Genomic DNA, 19,951 nt, shown 5'->3' with positions numbered 1-19,951 from the left:
TGCTTTAAGCTGTGTTTTATAGATAGTTATCCTGTTGGAGGACCCATGATTTGCGGATTTTTATTTTAACTTTCGAACCAAAAGGCTTACGAAGGTGGAAAAGGTCTTCAGGTCCCTTCTTGCCTACGCTGGGAGGGACCCCATCCTGGGCCCCATCCTGGGCCCCCAGAGACAAATGACTCCTAAAATCCTAAGAATTTTGTTCTTATTCTCCTCATGTTTGCGTGGGTTTACTCCGGGTACTCCAGTTTCCTCCCACAACCCAAAAAATATACTGGTAGGTCAATTGACTTCTAGCAAAAATTAACCCTAGAATGTCTGTGTGTGCATGTACATGTGGTAGGGAACATAGATTGTAAGCTCCACTGGGGCAGGGACCGATGTGAATGTTCAAATATTCTCTGTAAAGCGCTGCGGAATATGTGTGCGCTATATAAGAAATTGGTAATAAATAAATACTAAAGATGTAATTTGAAATGTGCTGGGACAGCGTGGTGCAGATCATATAATGCCCTGTCTTCAGAGCAAAGCGTAAGCTGTTCTGGTTTAGGGGGGGGTATTCAATCCCCCGCCGCTATTCCCGATGGGGAAAATAGTGGCGGGGCCATATTCAATGCGGTCTTCCCGACAGCATTGAACAGGGATCTCTGCAGAACGGCCCCGACTATACAAGTAGTCGGGGCCGTTCTGCCGAGAACCGCCAGGAATTGGCGAGCTACCGGCCGCAGCTCAACTATTTGCCAACGGTTCTCGAGGCCACACCCCTTTTTTGGCGCTCAGCAGGCGGGACATTGAATCCCGTCTGCCGAGCTGACGTCGAGCCGGCCGAGAACGAAATGAGTTACAAAACAATAGTAATCTCAATAATTATTTCCCATTAAAAGTAACAACTTTTTTAAGGTTGGTGTATTTTTTTTTTTAGGGGAAGGGGGGGGGGGGGGAGTTGGTTTCAGATCATGTTATAACATCAATGTATTCAGCCCAACTACAATGTGCACACAAAATACAGTTTATATTTGTAGCTTATGGGTAGGAATTTTCTATGTCCCATTTAAATCCCCAAATCCTGTGGCCACACTTAAAATAATCCCTCATCGTCTGTATCCTATTTACTTGGGTACAGGCTGCCCTGTTATTTATGTTTTCTGTCAATGACCTTTGAGAACTGACATTCGCCTCGACCTAGAACATGCCTTTGCCGGGTCACAGTGCTCTGAATGCCTCTCGCAATATTTCTCCCTCTGCGTCTTTGATTGCAATATTGAAGATGTACACCGAAAGCAAGCTAAATATGCTTACTGCGAGCCTGCAGTTCCCGGTGTCTGGCTAGTGTAGTGCAGTCTGGGATCCTTGCTGATCTTGGCAGTGCAGGAGAGGGAGGAGGCGAGGAGGGTTTGCAGAGGACCACACTCACAAAGGCATTTTCTCCATTCTGCTGCAAAGTGAGCTGCAGTCCTCCTGCAGGACTCCTACAAAACCCTGGGATTCCAGCAGATACTCAGGTAAATCATCTTGGAGATATTTTGAAGTTGTTGTTTGTTTTGTTTTATGTTTCTGTGTATAATTAAATGATCATGGATTTTGGAATCTGCTAACTTAAAGATATATTAATTACCATTGCAATTAATGGAAAGGTATGCAGCCTAGCTTGATATTAGATGGGAATTCTGCTTTGTTCTGTGTCTCTATAATTCTGCATTGGTAACATCCCTTTAGGCTCAGATGCCCTTTATGCGATGCCCTAGAACAGGGGCTGCTGCAGATGGGAGCGCAGAGCTGCAGATGTCACAGGGAGAAATCTGACTGCACTAAACGACAGTCACTCCTTCTATATTTCAGCTATTTGTTATAGAGCCGCTGTCGGTACGGAAGTACCGGCAGATCTGCGATGAAATGGGATTATTGGGCTGCTAAGAAATGTAAAGTTAATTATAGAAAAGAGTGTGAAGCTGGTTTGTCTAAATTGTAACTGATGGTATCTATGGGCAATTTGGCACGGGTATTAGTTACAGAGTTTGAGGTTTAACCGTGGAAGTACTGGGATGCAGCAACTGTTATATATAAGGATGCAGTTATCGGCTGGATACTGTACAAACCTTGTCACATTCTCTCCTCTCAGCTGCTCCGATGTCTAATACGGAAGTGTAATGATGGAGTGGGATTGCCTCAGATAGAGGACAGAGAACCCACATGACCTCAGCTTCCTGATGACGGCACTTTTTTGTCCCAAGCTCCTTTCCAGAGCCTTTTCTCCCCTTTTACTAACATGGCAGGAGAGTGGTACAGCATTTTCGTTTGCCGAAGTTAAAGGGAGTCCACATTGCCGGCACAACACAGCTGGAGTTCTATCAAGAGAGACCCAGGGGTTTGCAGGAGGACGCCAGAGATGCAGGCATGATTCTGGTATCATTGGAGATCTAAAGATGAACTCTTCCTTTGATGGAACTAACAGCAGCCATCTGTTCTGTCTTTTGGGCGTAGGATCTCACGAAACTTTGTCGGTTTGCCTCCTGGAAGTGGGAATCATCATCTTCCTGACTGTGTTAATCATCTCGGGCAATGTGATCGTTATTTTTGTCTTCCATTGTGCTCCGCTGCTCAACCACCACACCACCAGTTACTTCATTCAAACGATGGCCTATGCGGACCTTCTAGTTGGAGTTAGCTGCTTGGTACCTTCTTTCTCTTTGTTGCACCACACGGTCCTGCTTCCCGAGCACATCGTGTGTAAGATGTTTGGGTACGTCGTGTCTGTTCTGAAGAGCGTGTCCATGACCTCTTTAGCCTGTATCAGCATTGACCGATACATCGCAATAACCAAACCACTAACATACAATACGTTAGTTACGGCATGCCGCCTACGCGTGTGCATTCTGTTGCTCTGGATATATTCGTGCGCAATATTTCTACCTTCATTTTTAGGGTGGGGGAAGCCGGGTTACCATGGAGATGTATTTCGGCCATGCGCTGAGTCCTGGCATACCAGTCCGTACTTCACCTCTTTTATTGTTGTAATGCTCTATGCCCCAGCGGCTACCACGGTGTGTTTCACATACTTCAACATTTTCCGCATCTGCCAGCAGCACAACAAGGAGATCAACGACCGGCGCGTGCGATTCAGCTCGTCTGACAACGAGCCTGCACAGGGGCAACCTAACCCAGAGAAGCGCTATGCAACTGTCCTCTTTCGTATTACCAGCGTGTTCTACGTTCTCTGGTTGCCTTACATTGTCTATTTCCTGCTGGAGAGTTCCAAAGTCTACTCCAATCAGACTGCTTCCTTTCTCACAACCTGGTTAGCCATCAGCAACAGCTTCTGCAACTGTGTCATCTACAGCATGTCCAACAGCGTTTTCCAAAAGGGTTTGAAGCGTCTCTCCGGGGCCATTTGTGCTTCATGTTCCAGACACAGGGAAAGCCATGATGTACCCGTTACTGTCCAAAAGAGACCCACAGATGACTGCAACCCCTAAATATCCCAAACCATGTGATATCTCTACAGATTGACACAGATAATGGATTAAATAAACAACTTTGCTACAGATGAGTAAAAGATCTGATGTCGGGATTGCTGTATTAAAGAGCCATTGGTCCAGTATTGAGGATGGAAGAATCTATCTAATGCTACTGTCCCATTGTGGATCTATCTTGCTACCGAATTATGTTGTACAGTGCGTTTATGTAAATGGGGCTTGTGGCTCTTGTAGTTTGTGGTCATTTGACTCTTTCTACTGTATCCGAGCGTGACATAAGAATGTGCTCTTTGGATCTAAGCATATTGTGGTTTTGTCCTCTACCTGGTTAGCATTAGGGAAGCTACAGCTGCGCTATAGATTGCTGCTTTTTTGGATGTGTCCCCAGCACCCCAGCCTCTCTAAACCAGCAAAACATTTGGATCCCGCTCGACCTGGATTTTTCTGTTCGCATAATGGATGGCACTTTCTGTTAACATGAACTTAAAGTTTTTAGACCCATGGATGCTCTTTAAACAAACGTTACGCCTTTGATCTTTAGAAGCTCATCTGTGATAGACTTATACTGTCTGTCTATTTTGTTACATTTGCATTTAATTTGGTTCCAACAAATTAAATGGAATATTTTTCTAAGTGGGTAAAAAAAAAATTATATATATATTAATGATAATATTTAAACAGTTGACCACTGGAAATTTTTTGGTGTAATTTAAGGACTTTTTTTTTTTTTTAGGCTTAAAGTCTTTGTTATAGTTTATTGGGACTGTGAAATGTAATGTTGTCTACCCTTTTAAAGGCTAAAGCAATCTGTGATGCTTCGGCAGTTGCTGTGCAATTCCCAGGCAAAAGCGTTACTCAGCATGCTGGTCGTTGCAGTTCAGCAAAAGCCGAAATATTGCAAGCTACCTAAGCCTACGATTTTAAGCCTCTCATTCAAGCTTCACCCTGCAAGTCCTTCTGGCAGCAAAACGGTTAAAGTTGTGATGTCCCATACAAAGTGAATGTTCTGTTTTCAACCAAAATGTGTAAATTATGCAAAATGAAAAAAAAAAAAATAATAATAGAATTATTCTCTGAAGTTTTCAGTGTATCTTTGTTTTTGTAGCGGTCCAAGAAAAATGGCAACTGCTCCTTTAGCCCTCACTATCCTATGTCATAAAGGCCGCATGCTGCGCCTAACCTCAGCGGTGCAACCGGCAGCCACTAGATGGCACCCGAGAGCGCTGTTTGGACACACGCGCAGGCGCGCTCGCGCCTACACACCTCAGCATGACAGAGCTCCAGCTCCCAGCAGCTCCATCATTTTGATGGGCTGGTAATTAGTTTGGATATAACTTTGCAATGTTTCTTCTTGAAAGGAACGGTCCTAACAAAACAGAAAAAACGTTTGGTGTGTGTGGAATGACCTCACTGGATGTGTTCCTTTTACAAGCTTGCTTCTATTTCCCATGGAATCCTAATAGTACTTTGAGATGTTTGGCATCTATCCTTCTGCTGTGACTCTTGAGTGGGACGTTTCTATATAAGGACTGCGGCTCCGGGCAGCAGAATGATGGTGGATAAGTACTAGTAAGAGCATTAGATGGGGCACCTGTATTAATAACCTCCATTTAAGCTGTGCCGAGCAGTCCGTCTACTAGTCAGAGGTAAGGCAGCGTTTGCATAGGAATAAAGCGAGTATGTAGGGGTATTTGTACTACGAGCCGGCATGTGTGCAGTATTTGGTTCCACTTTAGTAGTTTAACCTGTATTGTGCTGCCCAGACAGTAGATTGACCTTTAGCACAAGTAGAAATTATGATCAATTGGTGACAATGGAGCAGATGTATTCAGCCTGAAGAAGAGACCGAAGACAGAAAGCACCAGCCAACGAACTGTGTTTGAAAATGACAGTTGGCAGTTGATTGGCTGGTGCTTATCTCCTTTCACTTTATCTCCAGTTTATCTCTTCTGGTACTTGTGTAGTTTCACGGCGCCCGATATATCGGTCGCGATATCGGCCGATATATCGTATGCGATCCGAAGCGATTTTTGACCTGTTCATAATGATTTTATATAGTGTGGCGAGCGCAGTAATCCATGTCCGCTTGCTACGCTCGCCACGCTTCAGGCTCAGTGGCTCGCTGCACCTGCCACACTATATAAAATCAACTGGTGTGTGGTACATGGTAACCATGCATGGTAATCATCATCATCAATGGCTGCCAGGCTTTTTGTGGTATAGCCATTGATAATGTGACGTCCAGGCAACTATTAGTGTCAGAATTCCAAGATGATATAGTGACCGTTTGTGCAATGTTTCCCCAAGACTAGAGATGGGTATACCCATTACAGACTGCACGCTGCCGAGATGGCGCAGCAACTAGTCAACTCTACTGAAGAAGCGGGCGGACTTGGAGGCGGGGCATCACGCAGGGAAATGGGTTATACACAAGGGCCTGACGCACTGCACTGGGTCAGGTCCTTGTACACTACAGTACTGTAACACACACAGCCCGGCATGCGTATAGAATCTATATATAGATTCTATATGCAATGAAAATAAATTCCTGGGGGTAAGGAACGGTCATGCTGCCAAGATACAGCCGGGCATGCATATAGATTCATACACCTGTCCGGATGTGTCTCGGCAGCACAACCATCCAGTACCGCCATGAATTAAATTTTTACCCTATTTGGAATAATTTACCCCTGACCACTGTACTATAGTATGGTAATTGCGTAACCACTGTACTATAGCATTGAAATGGCGTAACTTTCTTAGCAATTGTCCCAGACGTGTTAATATGAGGTTGTAGTTTTTAAAAACACTACTTCGTACGTACCTTTGCGTGCACTGTGCATGAGTTCTCCCTAAAGAATTCTTGCACCCTTAATATTGTAATTACTTCGGCCTCTACAGTTGTCACTATTGGGAAGCCACCGCCCCGCAGCAATATATGAAGAAGGGGGCGGGGGAAGAACAAAAGTAACAAAAACCATCAGTCCCCCATGTAGTGCTACCATAGCTAAAGTATGTGTACAGAAACTATTCATCTATTAGGTTAAAATCTATGTGAAAAATACATTTTATGACTGGATGTAATCTATTACTCCCAATGCTTAGAAGACTTGACACTGTCCAAAAGAGAAAAACTCTGGGTGACATTTAATCGGATGAGAAATTCAAAATGTGAGAGATTTGGTATGAAATCTCCAGGTTTAATTAAAGTGGCAATCATTTACACTGCAATACCAGTTTGATTTTGTGTAAAATGATTGCCGCTTTAAAAAAAACTGGAGATTTCTTAACAAATCTGTCACATTATGAATCTCTCCTCCGATTAAATGTCACCCAGAGTTTTTCTCTTTTGGACAGTGTCAAGTCTTCTAAGCATTGGGAGTAATAGATTACATCCAGTCATAAAATGTATTTTTCACATAGATTTCAACCTAATAGATGAATAGTTTCTGTACACATACTTTAGCTATGGTAGCACTACATGGGGGACTGGTGGTTTTTGTTACTTTTGTTCTTCCCCCGCCCCCTTCTTCATATATTGCTGCGGGGCGGTGGCTTCCCAATAGTGACAACTGAACTAAAATTTCACCCTCTATCTTTTTTTCTCCACATTGTATTGTGGTATTTGCCCTAGAAGTTTAGATTTTAATTTTTATGCCCAAAATAGACCATTTTTCATGCCCTCTTCAATAATGTAATACATAATTGGAATAAAGTGTGTAATAACTTTGGCATTATTCAATACCTAGGAATCTAGACCCTTCCTTCCGGTTTTCACAGGTAGACCACACAATAAGTTTTTATCCAAATTAGTCAAACTTTTACTTTACCTTCCTATTGACCGGAGGTGGTTTATCCTTAGAACTAGAGCAGTGGTTTTGCTTTTTGCAATAAATTTTATACTGGAATAATCTTTTTATTCTGTGAACTGCTGAAGCAAATTTGTATTATTAATATTTTATTTTTTTTAATTGCTAAAGTTACATTTAGTAGCATAATTGTATAAATATCTTTTTTTTCAATTAAGTGTTATATAAATGAAGGTAGCTGACAAAAAAAACAGCTTTACATTTCATTTAGTTAGACATATTCAGTTTTCATTTTTATTTTTGTCTTTTTCATTTTGACATTTTTTTGAATTTTTATTGAATTTTTTTCCATGCAGAGAAATATAGAAAATTCAGGTTTTCTCCCCGATTGTGCGCACACGCTTGTTTTCACCTCCCCCATACACCCTCAGTAAAGTACAAGGGGCGGTTGTACTACCACATACAAGCTGTGTGAGAGTTTTGTTTTCTTCCTATGGAATCCTTATATAAAAATAGAGATGTGCAGGCTCTGATTTACTGATTTCAAAGCAGGATCTTATTGGCTATCCCAAATCACATGACAGCTGTTGACAGTTGATAGCCAATAGGATCCTGCTTTGAAATCAGAGTAAATCAGAGCCAGCACATCTCTCTATAAAAATCACTTAGATGACATTGGAAAAAACATACATTATAGCTTTCAGAATATTATTTGTAGATGTCCTCACACCTTATGGGGGTATGGATTGTTTGGTCAACCTAAAGATGGTCAACACCACTAGGTCGACATATTGCAAGGTCAACAGGGGGTCTAGGTCGACATGGCACACGTCAACAGGTCGTTAGGTCGGGATGCGGTCAAAATCCCGACATGGACAAAATCCCGACAGGGTCAAAATCCCGACATATAGAATGTACAAGTGAAACGTCTACATGCCTTTCGGTCGACAGGTGCGAGGTCGACATGGGTTTTTTCACTGTTTTTTGAACAGACATGTGTGGACAGGTGGTATTTCATGCCCTACCATCCACTACGGCGTGGTGGGAGAATAAAATAGTGTGCCGAGTGCAGCGAGGCACCGTGCCCGAATCATTGCGAGCGGCTGCGGTTCTCTTGCAACTGTGTCCATGTCGACTGTGTCGACATTCGGGTCAAAAACAGTGAAAAACCCCATGTCGACCTCGCACCTGTCGACCGAAAGGCATGTAGACTGTTTCACTTCTACATTCTATGTGTCGGGATTTTGACCCTGTCGGGATTATAAATGTCAGGATTTTGTCCATGTCTGTATTTTGACACATTCGGGATTTTGACCGTCGGGATTTCATACCGAATCCGTTAGGTCGACACAAGCATTAGGTCAACATGGGGGTTTTAATTTTTTTTTTGGCCCCGAATGTCGACAGTCGACATGGACACAGTTTTAAGTACACCGCGTCTGCTCGCCATGCTTCGTGCGCTATTTTATTCTGCCACCACGTCCTAGTGGATGGTACGGCATAAAAATACCGCCTGTCGGCACATGTCGGCTCAAAAAACAGTGAAAAACCCTGTGTTGACCTTTTTGACTGTCGACCTAGACCATGTCTATCTAATGCTTGTATCGACCTAACGAACTCTTCACCTTGTGCCATGTCGACCTAGACCGCTGTCGACCTAATGACTGTCGACCATCTTTAGGTCGACCAACCGACCGTATCCCCCTTCTGGGCAGTGCAAGACGATATCTATAATCTTATCTACGTCACCACCAGAGATTGCCCAGTCAGCGACCGTTGTCACATGTCTGTGAGCATTACCGGTTTCTCATTTATATAACGTGGCCTGCGTTGTATGTCCAGTGCCATTTCCCTACATCTACAAGAGCAATAGCTAGTGGTGGCCCCTCGGGACCTTCTGGTAAGAGAGAGGAGGCTGATTTCTCCTGTCACATGCAACTTCTCTTTGTAAACCCTTTTATTTTTATTTCCGGTCATATCTTTTTCTTGCACTGATTGCATTTTGTGGTATGGAAGCGTTCCTGGAGTTAATGCATTTATTTTGATTTTGCCTTGATCTTCAAACATGAGTTTCCAACAGATTTGCCTGGTTGCCAAACCACCAGAGCTGTGGAAAATTTGGACAAGCATAACCTAAATTTCACTGATTGACTTAATCTAATATTTCCAAATGATGTGCAGTCAAATTACCCCATCATTTTTTAAGCCGATTTCTTTGTTTTGTTTAACAGCACGCAGTACTATTTCTACGCGTCTACCCATATCTTCATGTGACCTCTATTTAGAATACAAGAATACGGTGTAAATCTAAATGTCGTTTGTGTAAATGCTGAACTGGCAAAAGGAGTAGAACTCTGACACCTTTCACACCGCCGATGCAACCTGGGTTATTGCCAGATTAACTAAGGTCACAGCTCTATGAGAAATGGTCTACCCCCCCCCCCCCCCCCCCCCTTCAAAAAAAAAAACGCCCCATAAAAACAGGGGACCGGAGATAAATCTAGGAACAGCCCATGTAACAGGGATGTCTCGTTCACAGAATAGGAAGAACCATATCATCTACGCACGCCAGCAAAACGGCCAATGACGATCTGACCTGTATTGGAACCAGGTTTCAAATCCCGGGTTGGATCTTGGTGTGAAAGGGGTGTATGTCCTAAACTCTATATTATAAATAAACCGGTGTTGATTCTAACTCCTTTGTTAGAACTAATATTGTGCTGTTTTTCTATGTTTTTATTACATGTTATAAGACAAAACAATATATAATAGAGAATACCCCAACATTAAACGATACATTTTGGTGATAATGGGTTTCCATATCTCAATTCTGACCAGGCCCAATGTTGGAGGTATACCATGGTGCAAGCTAATACCCCTTTCACATTGCACTTTTAAAAACGGTATATTGCCGTTTTTTTTCCATTTTAAAACGTTTAAGGCTGCAATGTGAAAGTCAAAAGAAAGAAAAAAGACTCTCTGTTTTTTGGGGCACTCTTTAGTTGTTGATAACGCAGGAAGATCCCTGCGTATCTGGATTGGTCAAAAAAAGTAAAGATGTATATAAGTTGAAAAAGGGGTTACACTTAATTTAACCTGTTGGGTAGATACATAAAGAAGCAGTGTCTCTAGTGGTCTAGTAACCGTGGGTGATTAGGCTAGTTTACACAATGTGAAGGAGACGGGGGGACTTCATGAAGGGTTCCCCACGTTTTCCTAGTAGGAATGGGTTTCTTAAAATGTAGCCTTTAATTATGTTTTACTAAAAAAATTTACTAGACAAACATGTAACTTAGACTGGACACACATACATAGATAACATAAAAAAGGAAAGAGCGGTGCACGCTACGGTATTTGACAGTTTCCGTCGTGAAATACTTTGTGTTTGCCGTAAAGGGCAAATGCGTACACCGTTTGTCAGACCTTGTACAAATATTAATATCAATATCAAGTCACTAGTGGAGTTTGCGCCAAATACAGATCTAGGATACCAGTCTACTCTATAATTTAAGGGTGCCTATTATTACTTTTACGTTAACCCAGTATCTGGTGTCCGCTATAGTCTTCTTGTGTCCCACTAGTACAACCCGTAGGTCAAATTCTAGTAGATCTCAGCCTAGGATGGCCAGCCGATTCTAGGCTATTCCTGATATCTGAAGGTAGGGTTCCAGAGAAGGATAGATGCAAGAGTCAGTGGGTGATCTGAAGATTCCTGTGGGGGTGGTATAAGGTGTTCCCAAACCGACTTTATATACCTTCAACAGACAGGCAGTGGGATCTGGTTAGTCCGCAAAAGGTCCCCCTTGCTGACTGGCAAGTCCCTCAAATCCTGTGGTCAGCTACCACCAATCTAAATTGTGTGGGCTTTATAGGTATTGTGGGGGAACACCTCCCCTCAAGGTCTCGAAAGGTTAGTGATTGGCTCTGTACGGGCCCTTGCGTGACAGGCGGCTGCTGCCCAGCTTTATATACCTAATGACCAGTGTGGAATAAATACATGTTGTCATCCGAGGAGGTCTCCCTTCCTCAGAAAATGTTTTCAACACAACTGGCAGGCTGCCACCAGTTTGTATTAGGTGGGCCCTTTGGGGTATTGCGGGTGAGCGGGCCTGTGTGCACAGCAGGGGGGTTCCTAGATAGGGAGCCAATAAGTGGGGGTGCTGCTGTCCAATTCCTCCCCGCGTCTCCCTGTTGAAAAGAGATTTTTCAGTGCAGGGAGATACTGAGGGATAGAGACTGGGTGAGCGACCCTGAAAAAATAGAAGAAAGAAAATGCTGGTGTGGTACGCTGCTGTCCTCTACTTGTGGCAAGCCACAGAGGTGGTGGATGAGCGGTACCTACGGTTTAGACTCCAGCCGAGACAGAGAGGAGTAAGTGGATAAGATATGGGAAAATGAATTACAGATATGTTTGCAGAATAGCTACGTAATATATGAAAGAACCGCTAGCTCTATAGGTATTTAAACAACTGGCTGATGTCTACAAGAAGTAGTTTTATATCTAATTGTTAATCGAGACACTTGTCTTGCATGCCTCAGTATACATTATACCCAGACTGTCCCAATGTTTGTTCTGAGCAGTGTGCGTATTAGGTACAAACTTTGCGGCTGCAGTTATTTGTTAGGAATCACAGAGAAAAAACTATATACAGCAATAACTATCATGTAGCGCAATCAAACGCTTTTTTCTCTGTGATTCCTAACAAATAACTGCAGCCGCAAAGTTTGTACCTAATACGCACACTGCTCAGAACAAACATTGGGACAGTCTGGGTATAATGTATACTGAGGCATGCAAGACAAGTGTCTCGATTTACAATTAGATATAAAACTACTTCTTGTAGACATCAGCCAGTTGTTTAAATACCTATAGAGCTAGCGGTTCTTTCATATATTACGTAGCTATTCTGCAAACATATCTGTAATTCATTTTCCCATATCTTATCCACTTACTCCTCTCTGTCTCGGCTGGAGTCTAAACCGTAGGTACCGCTCATCCACCACCTCTGTGGCTTGCCACAAGTAGAGGACAGCAGCGTACCACACCAGCATTTTCTTTCTTCTATTTTTTCAGGGTCGCTCACCCAGTCTCTATCCCTCAGTATCTCCCTGCACTGAAAAATCTCTTTTCAACAGGGAGACGCGGGGAGGAATTGGACAGCAGCACCCCCACTTATTGGCTCCCTATCTAGGAACCCCCCTGCTGTGCACACAGGCCCGCTCACCCGCAATACCCCAAAGGGCCCACCTAATACAAACTGGTGGCAGCCTGCCAGTTGTGTTGAAAACATTTTCTGAGGAAGGGAGACCTCCTCGGATGACAACATGTATTTATTCCACACTGGTCATTAGGTATATAAAGCTGGGCAGCAGCCGCCTGTCACGCAAGGGCCCGTACAGAGCCAATCACTAACCTTTCGAGACCTTGAGGGGAGGTGTTCCCCCACAATACCTATAAAGCCCACACAATTTAGATTGGTGGTAGCTGACCACAGGATTTGAGGGACTTGCCAGTCAGCAAGGGGGACCTTTTGCGGACTAACCAGATCCCACTGCCTGTCTGTTGAAGGTATATAAAGTCGGTTTGGGAACACCTTATACCACCCCCACAGGAATCTTCAGATCACCCACTGACTCTTGCATCTATCCTTCTCTGGAACCCTACCTTCAGATATCAGGAATAGCCTAGAATCGGCTGGCCATCCTAGGCTGAGATCTACTAGAATTTGACCTACGGGTTGTACTAGTGGGACACAAGAAGACTATAGCGGACACCAGATACTGGGTTAACGTAAAAGTAATAATAGGCACCCTTAAATTATAGAGTAGACTGGTATCCTAGATCTGTATTTGGCGCAAACTCCACTAGTGACTTGATATTGATATTAATATTTGTACAAGGTCTGACAAACGGTGTACGCATTTGCCCTTTACGGCAAACACAAAGTATTTCACGACGGAAACTGTCAAATACCGTAGCGTGCACCGCTCTTTCCTTTTTTATGTTATCTATGTATGTGTGTCCAGTCTAAGTTACATGTTTGTCTAGTAAATTTTTTTAGTAAAACATAATTAAAGGCTACATTTTAAGAAACCCATTCCTACTAGGAAAACGTGGGGAACCCTTCATGAAGTCCCCCCGTCTCCTTCACATTGTGTAAACTAGCCTAATCACCCACGGTTACTAGACCACTAGAGACACTGCTTCTTTATGTATCTACCCAACAGGTTAAATTAAGTGTAACCCCTTTTTCAACTTATATACATCTTTACTTTTTTTGACCAATCCAGATACGCAGGGATCTTCCTGCGTTATCAACAACTAAAGAGTGCCCCAAAAAACAGAGAGTCTTTTTTCTTTCGTTTGACTAACCATAACCACTCTCTTGGGTGCACCTCCACATTCATAGATTAATAGGAAATTCTGTCTCCAACTACATATCTTCTACTGTGGAACATTCATCTACCTAAAGGTCAAGGTATATACCTAGATACAAAACCTGATTGCAAATTCTAACCTGTGCACCGGTCGCCATTCCCACTTCCCCTTTTCCCTTTTAAAAAGTGCAATGTGAAAGTGCCAGAGTTGATTTACCGGTTAAAGTTAACTGGTATTTCAACACAGTTAAAAAGCAGAGTCCTACACGGTTCAAAGCCGTTTTTTTGGCAGTTTGAACAGCTCTATTTCAATGGCTTGAAACGTGTCCCTTGGGGGTTAAACGGGTTAAATGTTTGAATGGTATTAAATGATTTTTAAAACGGTTTTCACCTGCAATGTGAAAGGTCTCAAGGCTCAGACCCGTTTTAAAGTCCCATTTAAGAATACAGTGTCATTACCCATTTCTGCAATGTGAAAGCAGTATAACAGTCATTTATAAAAAGCTTTCTGTTATTAGACATTGCCCTATTTATATTTAGACACCGGGTATTAAAGCATTTCCAAACTCATTTATTTTTTTATTATGGACTCTACTTAATCCATTCTACGCGTATCCACTGAGAGGAGATTCTACCCCACTACCATAAGCAATAAGTTACTATTGCTAATTTAGCCTCTACTATACTAATACCCCATTCACACCAGCATAATTTCCCGGGTTGGGCCCGGGAACAACCCGCGACTAGCACAGGTGTGAAAGGTTACCGTGCAAAAATCCCGGCAAAAATTGCCAGGATTTCAACCCTGCTATGGAGCAGGGTTGTTCCCGGGTTTCACCCGGGGACCTGGCCGGTGTGAATGGGGTAGGGTGATACTTACTCGGGTTGCCGGTCCTCGGTGAGCTGTCTGGCCGGTGATCCACACAGGGGATGCGGCGGGCGCAAATGACGGGACAGGCAGCGGATGAAGATGACGCAGCTCCCGGGACCCACCTGGGAATGGCCCGGCATGATTCCTCGGCCAGATTCCCGGGTGGGTCCCTGCATTTTCTGGTGTGAAAGGGGTATAAGATTCTTTAGTCCTGCTGTTTTTTTTTGGGGGGGGGGGGGGCGGGGGGTACACTTTGGGTACTTGTCTGGTGCTGCATTGGAATTTCACCATCCTATGTCGATTTTGTTTTCGCTGTTGCATCAAGAACAGGAATTGCAAGCACCATTACTAAATACATGTACGTCATTTTGAGTGGTTTGATTTCCTTTTTCTCACTCGTCGCAATTCAGTATTTAATTCAATAATAGGGTTCCAGGCATGTGCTCCACCACCTACAAGTACAGTAAGTTGGCCATTGATATTTTAAGAAAGAGTAGCACATCAATGTTACAGTAATTAGGCCTCATGACCCCTCCAAATTCCTCACCTAGTGCCAGCACTAAACAGGCGGGGTTGGTTTCAACTAAAACATAACCTATATGCATTGATAGTTTGCCAAGTCCATGTTACCATTGGATGGCATGGCAGTAAAGTTAAGCAAGCCCGGTATAGTAAAGTATATATTAAGGGTATAGGAAAAAGAATATAAAAAATAAATAGTAAAATAATAAAATTTCTAAACCAACTTATTGAAACCATTTTCCGCAACACTACCCGATCCCCGCTGACACCGATATTGGCAGCCAGCACCATACTGTATATTCGTTCTCTTGCATCACATCAATGTTCAGACACGTTGTAGAGGTAAGATGTGATTTGCTGTAACTGAATGATGTCATTAGAGGTGCGGCCAGTGTTAGGTGTGCGATTTAAATATATTATTTTAAATGTATTGGAAACATATTTGTAAAGAACATGTGTGGGGACAGACTAAAGGCCCCCATACATTATTATAACTTGTGTTAAGGGCAGATCAGTCTAGATTTACTTGAGCTCCCTGGAATGCGCACATCGGACTTGGCACGTGATGTGCCATTTTTTACATACGATAAATCACCTTTGATTTATCGCATTTTAAAGGACTCCCAGGGTGCTGCAAGGAAAGTCTGATGCAATACATCACGGTGCTGCTGATGGCTGCACATATGATTTATCTTATGTACAGCCGCTGACGCAATGTGCGTAGACTGCGCGTCGGGTCGGAACACATGTCAAACACATGCTGTTTGGCTCGATTTCTCAGCCCGATCCGTTGGAATCTGGTTAAATTGGGCCAAATTGCAATAGTGTATGGAGGCCGTAAATTCTAGATTTTTCTGAACACTAATAATTGAGAGTAAAACCTATTGGGTGTGACTTTGCGATTGTGTATTTGTTTTATCAAACTCGTACATCGCACCTGAGCTATTCAGTTAGAAATGCAGAGTTGCGGTAAACGCTGCAAAGTTTCACAACTTTTCTACGAAATGTGTCCTGGGAGAAAAGTATGAAAAAGTCGGGAAACCATACTGGACCCCAAAAAGTGTCAAATTGTATCGCAGCACTATATGAAACATTGTTAGTGGCCGTAAGGAAAGTACTGGCGGTTTTAAAAGCATCAGATGGTTAATGGTTGAAAAAGTGTAGAAAGTGCCTTTCAGCAAATTAAAGTCTTTTCAGCTTTTTGGGGAACAGAAAAATGTGATCTGTCCTCATACATCTAGCCTCCATATGCCATGCAGCGCGATTCCTGGTGTGAGTGGGCAGCCAGGTCCCATGCACGTAAGTGAACATCGGGCATCTTTTTTGGGGCCCTAAAGTGTCTCTATTGCAACTCACTGTGGTTAGGATGCATGAGGAGACACTTGTATATTGGTCACCCGCAAAGGCAAAATTCTTCTCAAATGGACAAAACCATGCTGCACTGCAGGGGGGGGGGGCAGATGTAACAGGTGCAGAGAGAATTAGATTTGGGTGAGTTATTTTGTTTTTGTGCAGAGGAAATACTGACCGCTTTATTCTTACACTGTAATATAGATCTCACTTTGAAGAAAAACCCCACTGAGATCTAATTCTCTCTGCACAAGTAACATCTACCCCACCAGCATGGTTTTGTCCATTTGAGAAGGAATTGTATGTGACTGAGTCTGTATACAGAGCAGAGCAGAACGCGTATTGGAAAAAGCTTTGACTTCTACATTCTAGCGCTTTGTATACAGATGTAAAGTCTGTCGCACACAGATATACCTGGGTTTATTTACTAAGTGGGAGGGTATATTTCAGATGGGATGTTGCTATGGGCAACCAGTCAGCTGTACACCCAATGCTAGAAGGGGGTGGGGTGTGGTTTACACCAGAGGTTCAGCACTGTGTCTCCACATTTATGCCTTCAAATAAAGACTTCCTGTACAGTATTACCTGCTCACAAAAAACTCCTATTGACCTTTTCACTGCCAACCTTGCCTTTGTCGACCATAAGCTTGTGTTGACCTTTTGGCAGTGTCGAAATAAGGTGCATGAACCCTTTGTAGGTGTCGATCTAGACATTGTGTATCCACTGACTGCATACATCTGGGGGGTGCACACGTAAAAGAAAATAAACGCAAGTTTGGAATCTGAATAAAAATATAATTCTCAGTGAGAACAGCTCGCGGAACCCAACTTGCACCTAATTGGATTGACCCCTTGGAATGCAGCGTTTAGTAGTCGGACTGATCAAGTAATTACAAGAGATGGTTTATTTATTTTCTCAACAGATTTCAAGTTATTTGCTTCACAATATGTCTAGTACATCATTCCACATACTTAATAAATGAGTCCGAGGTCAAAGTGTGCTCCCCCATGTAGACCAAGCTGGTAATCTTCTGTGTTAGAAGTCCTCTGCAGAAATCATCGAGTCGGGAGCGCTGCCTTTCCCCAGAATTCTAAGTATTTATTTTTGTATCTAATTAACATTCCGCAAAGATGTTCGACCGCACTGTTTTCATCTGCTTTTTATACGTGATTTTTATATCATTGCCAAAGAACACTGCAGAAACTTGCCTGTGGGGCAACATCGGCCTTAAAAGGGAAGAAATATCTGTTGAAGCCAATTTCACAGGGGACTTTTTATATTTTTAGAAACAAACTATAACACTCTCTATGGATAAACAAACCTGTTCTGTACACCCGTGCACTAACTGCACACGCTGACCATTCCCCCCCCCCCCCAAAAAAAAGAGTGTATTTAAGACAGACCATTCCATAGGAATGCTTAACAATCGGTGTGTGAGTTTATTGTTAAATTTAGAGATACGAGGACCAAGAAATAGAAATGTTTGTAATAAGGACAAAACATGGAAGTGGACCTATTTTTGACAAAGCGTTAGCTTCGTGTTCTAGACATTTTTATGTTTGTTTTGTGCCAGACAGAAGGGGTAGGGCTGCTGAATGTAGTTTACAGCATTAATGTGGGTGGTGTTTACCAGACTTACTAATTGTGTAACTACTGAGGATGTCCAAGTTTTGCGAGTGATTTTCTGTAGGGAAAAATAAATGAACAGTTACTTGTTAACTATTGTTGGAGAGTTTTTTTTTTTTTTATGATTATCCGCATTAATGGTGAGTTTTTAGCAGAATTATTTCAAGAGCTACAATTCACAGCACATTTTTTTGGTACTCTTTACCTAGAACGGCTCCCGCGATTAGCATCGCGGGCGTCGGGGGTAAAAAATCGCGGGTACATAAAAAACATTTGCTACGCGATGCCCGCGATTTACCCATAGGGATCAATGTTAAAAGTCAGATTGGATGCGATTTTAGTGTTAAATGCCTCAATGCCCGCGATTTTTCCATAGGAAACAATGTTAAATGGGCCACAGAGCCCTCATAGTCCCCCTGAAGTCTTAAATGGCCCCCACAATTTTTAACGCCACCCCACGATCAACGTGAACCCGAAGCGTGGCGAGCGCAGCGAGCCCGCGAGGGGCGGCGGTACGCGTCCTCCGACCTTTTCATACCCCCACTATCCACGTCGGCGTGGAGTTGAGAACAGAATAGTGTGGCGAGCGCAGCGAGCCACCGAGCCCGAAGCGTGGCGAGCGCAGCGGATACCTTCACAGTTATACACGTCCCCTCGCGGGCTTCACAGGTGTCCGTGGCGACGCGGACACCTGTGAAGCCCGCGAGGGAATGCGTTTACCTGTGAAGGTATCCGCGTCCCCTCGCCACGCTTCGGGCTCGGTGGCTCGCTGCGCTCGCCACACTATTCTATTCTCAACTCCACGCCGACGTGGATAGTGGCGGTATGAAAAGGTCGGAGGACGCGTACCGCCGCCCCTCGCGTGCTCGCTGCGCTTGCCACGCTTCGGGTTGACGTTGATCGTGGGGTGCCGTTAAAAATTGTGGGGGCCATTTCAGACTTCAGGGGGACTATTAGGGCTCTGTGGCCCATTTAACATTGTTTCCTATGGAAAAATCGCGGGCATTGAACACTAAAATCGCGTCCAATCTCACTTTTAACATTGGTCCCTATGGGAAATCGCGGGCATCGCATCGCACCCGTTTTTTAGTGCATTCGATGGTCGCAATGGGCGCCGTTCTAGGTAAAGAGTACCATTTTTTTTTTCCGGAATCTTGATTAAGGGCAGTACGGATGGTGTAATGGTTAGCATTACTGCCTCACAGCACTGAGGTCATGGGTTCTATCCCCACCATGTGTTATATATACAGGGCAGTACGTATGGTGTAATGGTTAGCATTACTACGTCACAGCACTGAGGTCATGGGTTCTATCCCCACCATGTGTTATATATACGGGGCAGTACGGACGGTGTAATGGTTAGCATTACTGCCTCACAGCACTGAGGTCATGGGTTCTATCCCCACCATGTGTTATATATACGGGGCAGTACGGATGGTGTAATGGTTAGCATTACTGCCTCACAGCACTGAGGTCATGGGTTCTATCCCCACCATGTGTTATATATACAGGCAGTACGGATGGTGTAATGGTTAGCATTACTGCCTCACAGCACTGAGGTCATGGGTTCTATCCCCACCATGTGTTATATATACGGGGCAGTACGGATGGTGTAATGGTTAGCATTACTACGTCACAGCACTGAGGTCATGGGTTCTATCCCCACCATGTGTTATATATACAGGCAGTACGGACGGTGTCATGGTTAGCATTACTGCCTCACAGCACTGAGGTCATGGGTTCCATTCCCCGCATGGCCCTAACTGTGCGGAGTTTGTATATTCTCCCCGTACTTGCGTGGGTTTCCTCCGGGTACTCCGGTTTCCTCCCACAATCCAAAAATATACTGGTAGGCTAATTGGCTCCCAACAAAATTAACCCTAGAATGTCTGTGTGTGCATGTACATGTGGTAGGGAGTAT

The 19,951-nt window shown here is 43.6% G+C and overlaps 2 protein-coding genes across 3 annotated transcripts in view; both read left to right on the top strand.

Annotated features, from left to right (window-relative positions):
* Positions 1-19,951, top strand: part of RABGAP1 (RAB GTPase activating protein 1) — a 131,743-nt gene that overhangs the window by 49,704 nt on the left and 62,088 nt on the right. The window contains exon 1 of one of the 2 annotated variants that reach the window (XM_083161023.1): positions 1,482-1,502. The exons of the other annotated variant lie outside the window; for it this stretch is intronic. The gene's annotated coding sequence lies outside the window, so the exon portion shown is untranslated. Of the gene's footprint in view, positions 1-1,481; positions 1,503-19,951 lie in introns of those variants that run through there. 2 annotated transcript variants of the gene reach the window in all.
* On the top strand, positions 1,368-4,490 carry GPR21 (G protein-coupled receptor 21). The gene is made up of 2 exons (XM_083161024.1): positions 1,368-1,502; positions 2,120-4,490. Exon 2 carries the CDS (start codon positions 2,208-2,210, stop codon positions 3,471-3,473), a length of 1,266 nt encoding a protein of 421 aa, XP_083017150.1. The 5' UTR covers positions 1,368-1,502; positions 2,120-2,207; the 3' UTR covers positions 3,474-4,490.

This window comes from Crinia signifera, chromosome 9 (genome assembly GCF_055691185.1).
Source record: "Crinia signifera chromosome 9, ASM5569118v1, whole genome shotgun sequence".
Taxonomy (NCBI): Eukaryota; Metazoa; Chordata; class Amphibia; order Anura; family Myobatrachidae; genus Crinia; species Crinia signifera.
Note: the sequence above shows the minus strand (reverse complement) of the source record. Positions and strands in the feature narration are given on the sequence as shown.